This window comes from Budorcas taxicolor, chromosome 3 (genome assembly GCF_023091745.1).
Source record: "Budorcas taxicolor isolate Tak-1 chromosome 3, Takin1.1, whole genome shotgun sequence".
NCBI lineage: Eukaryota > Metazoa > Chordata > Mammalia > Artiodactyla > Bovidae > Budorcas > Budorcas taxicolor.
In genome coordinates, this window is record NC_068912.1 from 102957105 (window position 1) to 102966948 (window position 9844).

The window sequence follows — 9844 nt, forward strand, 5'->3', positions numbered from 1 at the left end:
TCAGATGAGGCTGGCGATACTGGACGTGGTCTCGTGACGCTGACCGGCGGATAGCTGTCCTGAGATGCTGAAGACGCTGCCATTGCCCCTGCGGTCACTGCGGGTGGCAGGGGCGGCCGTGCGGGTTGGGGGACAGTGTCCACTCACAGCCACCTGATAGAGCAGCAGGCCCAGCAGCAGGAGCGCCCCAGAGGCAGCCAGGGTGATGCCCACGGACAGCATGGCAGCCAGCGGCCGGGCCGGGGCGGGGCCGGCAGCCAGGCCGGCCAGCGTCAGGCCGGTGACCAGCAGCACCAGGCCGCTGAGCAGTACCACCAGGGCGTCCGCACCTCCTCCGCTGCGCAGCAGGGCCACGTGGTGAGGCTGGCGGATGCAGTTCATGTCCTGCACAGCCGAGCTCATCAGCTGCTTAACCAGGACCAGCAGGGCCAGCAGGCAGAGCGCCGTGCCCACTGCCAGGCGCCACTCCCCCGAGCGGCTGCTGGTGGAGGACAGCAGGGCCACGCCGCCCGCCCCACAGCCCGCCACGAGGCCCACGGCCACGGCGAAGCAGAGCGCCGAGCGCCGCGGCTGCTGGGACCACCACAGCTCCACCTGCTCCGCCAGCACATCAGGGGGCAGCCCCCGGCCCCGTGGGGCCTGAGCCTCTCCTTCAGACATGGCTGATCTGGCACGAGTGAGGGCGGAGGGCAGCGTCAGGGGGCAGAGGTGCAGGTCATGGCCTGGAGCCTCCACCACCTGCGTGGCAGCTAGAGGCCCAGAGTCTCATTCCTCGCATGGTCCAGGGTCTGGTCACCGTCACCTGCCAGGGAAGAATCACACTTGCTATCTCCCCAGCCCACCTTCCCCTCATGGTCTCTCCTGGGAGCCTTGGGGATGCTCCCGTGTTCCCTGGGAATCCTCCCGTGTCCCCTGCAATCCTCCCGGGCACCCAAGTCCCTCCCTAGCACTTTCCCTTGGGAATGCCTCTCCAGAGAGCCTAGGAGAGCTCCTCCACCCAAAGCACCCCCAGCCCTCTAGGGAACCCCCTGCCCAACCCCTGACCTCTCTGGCTCTTGCTGTCTCAGTTGCCTGTCCCATGCCGGCTGGCCGATGGAGCTGGTGTCACGGTGGATGATGGGACTGGATGAAGACTGGCAGATAAAGCCTCATTCAGGATCTGACTCACATGGCCTCAGCTGTCACCGCTGGCTCCTGGGGGGAGGGTTATGGGGAGGGAGGGGGCTTATGATTTAACCCTTCTGGAACCAGCAGCCTGACCCTGCATCTTCTCTCTCGGGGCTGTGGCTCCTTCTCTGTGAGTTAGAATCTGACCCCATAACCTCCTCCTTCCCCTTGAGGTCCCATCCAATCTCATAGCCACAGCTATTGGCTCCCAAATCCCACTCTCTGCCAAACCCAGATCTCCCTCCCAAGCTCCAGACCTGTAAGGTGGTAGTCACTTTGATGTCCCATAGGCACCTCTGACACAGCAGGTCCCAACCCAAGCTCGTCATCTTACCCTGAACCTGCTCCTCCTTTGCGCTCCTCCCTTGGGTACATCCTGGGGACGCCACCTCTGAACTTTTCCATCTCAGCCCTGCCCTCATCCCCCTGCTCCTGCACTTCAGCTTCTGTCCCCCCCACAACACCCTCACTGCTCTTCCTGCCTCCCCCACGCTTCTCCTCTCACCGCCCCCCATGCCACAATTTCTCTAATGTGGTACAAAGGGAATGCGGGCTCTGGCCTGGTCCCCCAACTGCAGTCCCTCCAACATGGGTGTGTGGGCGAGGGATCTTGCAGTGGTTCCTCATCGAACACGTCCTCCAGAGGCCAGTCAGAGTGACTCCCACAGGGCAAAGTACAGCCTTCCAGGCCCTGCCACACGGAGCCCCAGTTTACAGCAGGGGTGCTGCTGTGATGAGTGCCGGGCTGTGGGTTAGTCAGAGAGGGGCCTGCAGGAGGTCAGAGAAGCCCCCATGAGCTCACCTCTTGGAGCTCAGGCTCCTAATCTGAAAAGTGAGGCCAGTAACCTTTATCTGGGGGGAGGGGGCATTAAAAATCTCCAGGTCAGAATTTCAGTGGGAATTCTAGGGCCTGTAAAGATGCCCAGAGTGTGCTTTCTGAATAAAAGAACCCAGCATTCTTTCATCCAATTCAGGATGAAGACTCCTGCTTTATGTGGAGGACGCAGGCCCTAGGTCATTCTGCGAATGTGACTTCATGACTGTACGTGGGTTATACCCCTGTTGAGGTATCCGTTGTCCCAATCCCTCAGCAGGGGCTACCTGGCACATGAGGTAGGAGGGGCAGCTGCAGATGCCCCCAGGGGAGGTGGGGGAGGGGCTGAGGAGGGGCCCTGGAATCAGTCCCAGCTTCCCCAGGTCTGTTTGCACAGGTGTGCTGGGACTGCAGATCTGAGGTTGGAGGTTCTCAAGGGAAGAGCCAGTGGGAGAAGGTGGGCTGGCAGGGGTAGGGGATCATGGGGCACTCACAAGAAGCCTGGAGTTGTTGGATCCGATCCCGAGCGGTCAGGGCGGGCAGGTGGGGCATTCCAGCTCCGTTTCCGGGGAGGCACTTCACCTGCCTAACCTGCACCTAGGTGAGCTGAGGAGGGGGAGGGGGGAGGAGGATCAACAGGTGTTTCCAAGGCAGAGCCTGAGCCGATTGGCTGACGTGGCACTGCTCCTTCTGCTGGGCTGAGGCATTCCAGGGAAGGGAGGGGCTTCTGTTTGCTGCTGTTAGGGCTCAAACACAATTCCTAGACCTGGACAGCAGGAGGAATGCTGTCCATCTGCCCCAGAGCCTGGGCCTGAGCCCATCCCCCAGCTCCACCCTCTGTTTAGCTTTAACTCCAGCCTGCAACCCAACCCCAAAACCCAGCTGCGGTTTTAAACCCTACCTAGAACTCCTAGATCTAACTGAGGCCCCTACCTCACATCTCAGCCCCGACTCTGAATCTCAAATCCAATCCTAACCTCAGCCCCATTTCCAAATCCAATTCCAGTCCCAGCCCCAAATGCCAACCCCAAATCTGACTTGAAACCTCAGCTCCAAATTCTGGAATGAGGTCTTGGACAGCAACCTCATCCTCGGCCCCAAACTTGCCCCATTTCTGAATGTAACCCCCAAATTCTAACTCCAAACTCAAATCCTGCCTCTGCCCCAAATTCCAAAACCAGCTGCGCCACAAACCCAGCCCCACCACTTCCTTGTCACTTTCCCCTAGGCAGGAGCCCCCCAAGACCCTTGCCCACTTTCCTTCTAAGCCTCAAGGGCCTGAGCAAGGTAGGTTTGCCCCACGTCTTGGTCCCACTGAGGAGGCAGGGTTTGAGTGGACAGGGAGACATGGGTAATGGCTCTTCAGGTAGAAAGCAAGGTTTTTCCCTTGCTTAAAACACTTGCAGAATAAACACTTGGGGATAAATGCCTTTCTCCTTCACAGGCTCACAAGACCCATCAACACTGGCCAGTCATTTTCCTCTGGCCCCTGCCTTGCAGCCGGAATGACTTTCTTTCAGTTATGCATGCTCTGCATTGCTCTGCCCTTCTGCTTGGTTTTTGAACTCAGAGTTCCCTCTCCCTGGGATATTTACAACATCCTCAACCTCACTCTGACCAACTTGAATTCTTCAGCTGAGATGTCACCTCCTCCAGGAAGCTCTCCTTGACCTCCAGGCAGGTTCAGGTGCCCCTCTGGGGTGCCCATGGTCCTGGGGCTTCCCCTGCCACTGCTCTTACTAAATGTACTAAGAGTGCCTTTATTTACTAACCTGTCACCCCTCACTAGAAAAGACCCTGATGCTGGGAAAGACAGAAGGCAGGAGGAGAAGGGGATGACAGAGGGTGAGATGGTTGGATGGCATCACTGACTTAATGGACATGAGTTTGAGCAAGCCCTGAGAAATGGTGAAGGACAGGGAAGCCTGGCGTGCTGCAGTCCATGGGGTCACAAAGAGTCGAACACGCTTGAGTGACTGAACAACAGCAATACCCCTCAACAGACGAGAGGTTCCCAGCGCATACAGGTTTAGGGCCTGTTTTGCTAACCATGGTGACCTCAGCAGCCAGCACTGTGCCTGGCACCTGGGAAGAAATCAGTAAACACTTGCTGCGTGAATGAATGTGCGAACTGTCAGATGTGGGGTTTTTACGCAGGGAGCTTGTGAGATGAAGCTGGAAAGACAAGTTTGGTTCAGGTGGCACAGGGCCTTGAATGCCCTGGTGAGGCATTTGGACTTACTTGAGGTACTCAAGGCGGGTTCTGAAGTATAACAAGAACTTTGGCAGGGCTCTGCTTCTGATGGGCGAATCTGGCACCACACACCACACAATGGGTGAGGGGGGCTGGTTGGAAGTGGCTCTAGACTGGATTGAACCCCCTGTAATACCTCTTGCTCTCTCTTGCTTCTGGTGTGTATGAAACACACAAGAAAGACAAAATCAACATTTTCTTTCCATCATCAGCTCACAAAGTCATTATGCCTGACCCGTCCATTGCTTTGTCTGTAGAAATCATTGGGGCCTGGTCATAACTATAGAGCAGAATCGTCCAGTAGAAATATAACACAAGCCACATATGTAACTTAAAAGTATCTAGTAACCACGTGAAAAAAGTAAAAAGAAACAGGTGAAATGAACACATTAAAAATTTTTATTGAGGCCCCAGATATTTTCATTTTACTATACAAGTGATTGAGCTATTTTAATCTTTTATTCTGTCTGTGTATTTTATACTTATAGTGCATCTCAGCTCAGACTAGTCACCTGTCTAAAGCTTTCCAGGTATGGCTTGCAGATATTTTACTGGATGGCTTCCCTTCAAGGAAGAAGGGGAAGAGGCAGGCTGGACCTTGGGACAAACATGTGGTTTTACTACTTCACAAAACATTACGGAGTTTCCTGCCCTGGGGCAGGCATGGAGCAAGGACCTGGCAGGGCTCAGTGGCTGTGTATTCCTCCTGTTCCTCTGACATTCCTTTTCTTCCTGGTTCCAGGGAGGGGCCAGTTCCAGCCAGACCCATGGTCCAGCTGTCCTGAATAGAGCTAGACAGGGTAAGTCATGAGATTCGCCCCCTGCCCAACGCACCCACCCCCCCTCGCCCCCGCCCCCGCTTCCTCTGGGGATTTGAAGGGAAATTTTCTGGGTGGAGGGAGCAAAGCCTAAAAGCTTCTTCAGTTTAAACATTGATCAGGTGACACTCTGTTCTCATTATGGGTCTATCGAATAACTTGGAGTTAAGGTGGATAGGCAGGCTCCTCGCAGGGCTGTTGAACTCTGTCCCCAAAGCAGAGGCCGCTGGGACAGCTCAGATGGGTGGTACTGCAGGCAGGGGGAGGAGGCGACAGTGGGCAGAGAGCGCAAGGTGTAGATCCCAACTGATCCCTTAGCCGGTGGGAGGACCCAGGAGAAGGGAGGGGCCCTGCAGCCCAGCCTCCCTGCTTGGGCCAAGTTCCCACCTCAGACTGTTCTCCACCCAGTAAGCTGCAGTGACACTGTTAGGGTTCCAGCAGATAATGTCACTGGTCCGCCTCCAATGTCACTCCTCCAATGGTCTATCTTACCCAGAGAAATAGCCAGAGTCCTTCCACCATCTCTAACGCCTTCTCTGACTTCATCCCCTGCTGTCTCTCTTCTGCTTGTGCTTGCTCAGAGCCTTTGCACTGACTGTTCCCTCTGCCTGGAACACTTTCTTCCTGTGGGCTCCCTCCCTCACCTTTCTTCAGGAAGGTGCCCAAATGCCCCTTCTCAGGGAGCTTTCCCCCGCTATCCTGTCTAACAGCACAGCCTTCCCACCTGGGGACTGTTGTACTGAGGGAAGTACGACAGAGAAGGAGAAATATTGTATGACACCCTTTAAATGGGGAATCTAACAAGAAGTGATACAAATAACTTATTTACAAAACAGATACAGACTCACAGACTTAGAGGAGGAACTTATGGTTGCCAGGGGAAAACGATGGAGGGAAGGGATAGTGAGAGAGTTGTGAACCTTATGAACAGATACATTTAAAGTGGATGGTCCATAAGGACCTCCTATACAGCACAGGGACCTCTGTTCAGTGTCAGATGGCAGCCAGGATGGGAGGGGAGTTTGGGGGAGGATGGACACATGTACACGTTTGGTTGAGTCCCTTTGCTGTCCACTTGAAACTATCACAACATAGTTAGTTGGCTATATTCCAATACAAAATTAAAAAGTAAAAAAAAACAAACAAAAAAAAACACAGCCTTTCACATACTTCCTATCTCCCTGCCCATAGTTCTCTGATTTCCTTTATTCTCTCATGTTTCTCCTTAGCTTTTTGCTGTCTAATATGCCATATATTCTTCTTATCTGTCTGGAATGTTGTCTGTCTACCCCACTAGAAGATAAGTTTCATGAAGAGAGAGATTTGTGTAGAGAGATCCTGGCCCCTAGAATAGGCCTGGCACATAATAGGTGTTTAGGAAACACATGGACAGTAGAGAAAATTCTGGTTTCGAAATTAGATTGACCTTGAAGGTCCCAGTCCCAGCTCTAGCTGTGGAACCTTAGAAAAACGGCTTAACCTCTGTGTGTCCCAGTCTCTTCATTTGCAAGACTGCAAAACGCGGACAAACGTTTGCTGTTTCCCTTCTCTGGATCAGGGATAGTGCAAGTGCCGGAGCCAGCAGTAAGCAAATTCAGTCCCATCCCTGTGACCCTGAAAGGCGGCGGGGGGACGAAGGGCTTAAAGCACAGGTGCAACAGTAGGCCTTCGATGGCTCCATCCCCTCCGCCCCTACTCCAGATTCCATGCCTGAAAGTTGCCCAGATAGACATTATTGGAGTATCTACCCTGCTCACAATGACCAACTTCACTCTGGGAATGAAGCCCAGTAACCAGGATTCCATTCTGTGACCCAGCACTACGGGCACAGTTGATTGGATAGAAGTGAACTCCAGACTCAAGCTGTGTGTGTGTGCTAAGTTGCTTCGGTTGTGTCCAGTTCTTTGTGACCCTATGGACATTTGCGACCCCATGGACTATATCCTGCCAGGCTCCTCTGTCCATGGGATCCTCCAGGCAAGGACACTGGAGTGGGTTGCCAGTCCTCCTCCAGGGGATCTTCCCGGCCCAGGGACGAAATGCTAGTCTCTTGCGTCTCCTGCACTGGCAGGTGGGTTCTTCACCATTAGTGCCACCTGGGAAACCAAACAGTCTCCTTTGGCAATTTGAGGTCAGACTAGAGACTCCAAGTCAGCCTCATGGCATGTACTCACGGGATGCTAAGGGTTCCCTTCTGCCAGCTGGACTGGCAATAGGAGGCTGGTCTGCAGAGAGCCGAGAATAAGAGAGGAGGTGATTTTAGCCAAGTCCCAGGTCTTAGTTTAAGTCCTTCTCAAGACCTGATTGTATCTCAGCCCTGAGATTCCATGACACACCCCCAGGGCTAGACAATAAACTCTCCTTTTTTGCTTAAACTGGCTAGAGTTGGTTTCTGTTTTTTGTGAACAAAGAAGTGCACCCGTAAGTTCTCTGTTCAGAACTATAATCTCGTGGTCCCAATTTTACTAAGTTTAATAAATTAGGGCATACATTTTAATACATTAGCAATACTAGTCTACACTTGCTACCCCTGCCAAATCCCACCATGTGACGTATACTAGATGAGCAATAAATACAGATTCCTTTACGTGACTGGTCATCATAGGTGATCAAGAATGCGAGCCCTTCCTACTGCCTGGGGCACAGCACATTTCCTTCCTTGAGAATCTGCTCCCCAATTTTGCTCAGCTGTGGGCAGTCTGATGGCATCTCAGACATGCCCTGAGCATAAGCAGGCCCCAGAACCTCCAAGGCCTAGGGAAGCTCACCCCAACAGAGCTCAGGGAGAATGAGCCCCAGAACCCTTGGGGTTCATTCATGTTCAACCCTGACATGCCTCCTCTCTCACCTCTCACTCCAGATCCTGAACAGTGAATGCTGGGGGTCCAAGCTGAACATGCAGATATTCCCAGGCTCCCCAGTCCCCCTTCCACACTTGCTGTGACCTGCTGGTTTGGTAATGGCTTGTTACACTTTGTAAGAAACAGTGGAGAGTCTATGCCTCCTCTCTTTGGATCTGAGTCGGTCTTTGGACACTTTGACCACTTTGATCAACAACATAGAAGAAGTTATAATATTGCCAGTTTCCAAGCCCAGGACTAAAAAGAAATAAAATCTACATTTCTTAGGTGTTGAAACCAGCCTCCATTCTGAGAAGGTCAACACATTTCAGCGTAGAGGTCCTTGAGTTTCCCAAATGAGCGTGGGGCTGATAGACAATATAGCAAGTCCGCTACATGCCAACCATCAAGTTGTAAACTTTCAAAGGTGCAAACGTGCATCTGGTTTCAGCAAGGAACCAGAACCTGTGCCATCAACGTCACACGTGAGTGAAAGTGCAGTTTGCCCTCTGTCTCCTGTTGCTGACCCTCCTTCAGCTTTACTATCACCCGCCTCCTCTCCCTCCTCCAGTCATAACTCTTCTTGCCTATTGACTCAATGCCAGCCTCTGTATGCCAGCTGTTATACTGTACTACTGTACTTGTCAAGGTATTGTATTTTCAGTTCAGTTCAGTCACTCAGTCATGTCTGACTCTTCGCAACCCCACATGCCAGGCCTCCCTGTCCATCACCAACTCCCAGAGTTTACCCAAACTCGTGTCCGCCGAGTCGGTGATGCCATCCAACCATCTCATCCCCTGTCGTTCCCTTCTCTCCCACCTCCAATCTTTCCCAGCATTGGGGTCTTTTCAAATGAGTCAGCTCTTCACATCAGGTGGCCAAAGTATTGGAGTTTCAGCTTCAACATCAGTCCTTCCAATGAACATTCAGGACTGATCTCCTTGCAGTCCAAGGGACTCTCAAGAGTCTTCTCCAACACCACAGTTCAAAACCATCAATTCTTTGGCGCTCAGCTTTCTTCACAGTCCAACTCTCACATCCATACATGACCACTGGAAAAACCATAGCCTTGAAGGAATGTCTCTGCTTTTTAATATGCTGTCTAGGTAGCTCATAGCTTTTCTTCCAAGGATCAAGCGTCTTTTAATTTCATGGCTGCAATCACCATCTGCAGTGATTTTGGAGCCCCCAAAATGAAGTCAGCCACTGTTTCCACTGTTTCCCCATCTATTTGCCATGAAGTGATGGGACTGGATGCCATGATCTTAATTTTCTGAATGTTGAGCTTTAAGCCACCTTTTTCATTCTCCTCTTTCACTTTCATCAAGAGGCTCTTTCTTCTTCCTTTTCTGCCATAAGGGTGGTCTGCATATCTGAGGTTATTGATATTTCAACTGGCAATCTTGATTCCAGCTTGTGCTTCTTCCAGCCTAGCGTTTCTCATGATGTACTCTGCATATAAGTTAAATAAGCAGGGTGACAATATACAGCCTTGACGTACTCCTTTTCCTATTTGGAACCAGTCTGTTGTTCCATGTCCAGTTCTAACTGCTGCTTCCTGACCTGCATACAGATTTCTCAAGAGGCAGGTGAGGTGGTCTGGTATTCCCATCTCTTTCAGAATTTTCCACAGTTTCTTGTGATCCACACAGTCAAAGGCTTTGGCATAGTCAATAAAGCATTAGATGTTTTTCTGGAACTCTCTTGCTTTTTCCATGATCCAGGGGATGTTGGCAATTTGATCTCTGGTTCCTCTGCCTTTTCTAAAACCAGCTTGAACATCTGGAATTTCACAGTTCATGTATTGTTGAAGCCTGGCTTGGAGAATTTTGAGCATTACTTTGCTAGTGTGTGAGATGACTGCAATTGTGGGGTAGTTTGTGCATTCTTTGGCCTTGTCTTTCTTAGGGATTGGAATGAAAACTGAACTTTTCCAGTCCTGTGGCCACT

General features: G+C 52.0%; 1 protein-coding gene across 1 annotated transcript; it reads right to left on the reverse strand.

Annotated features, from left to right (window-relative positions):
- On the reverse strand, positions 1 to 687 carry TMEM125 (transmembrane protein 125). The gene has a single exon (XM_052638254.1). It carries the CDS (start codon positions 658 to 660, stop codon positions 1 to 3), a length of 660 nt encoding a protein of 219 aa, XP_052494214.1. The 5' UTR covers positions 661 to 687.
- Positions 688 to 9844: the final 9157 nt, after the last annotated feature.

Coding starts and splice junctions, on each gene's coding strand:
- TMEM125 (XM_052638254.1), bottom strand. CDS start 660: ATGTCTGAAGGAGAGGCTCAGGCCCCACGGGGCCGGGGGCTGCCCCCT.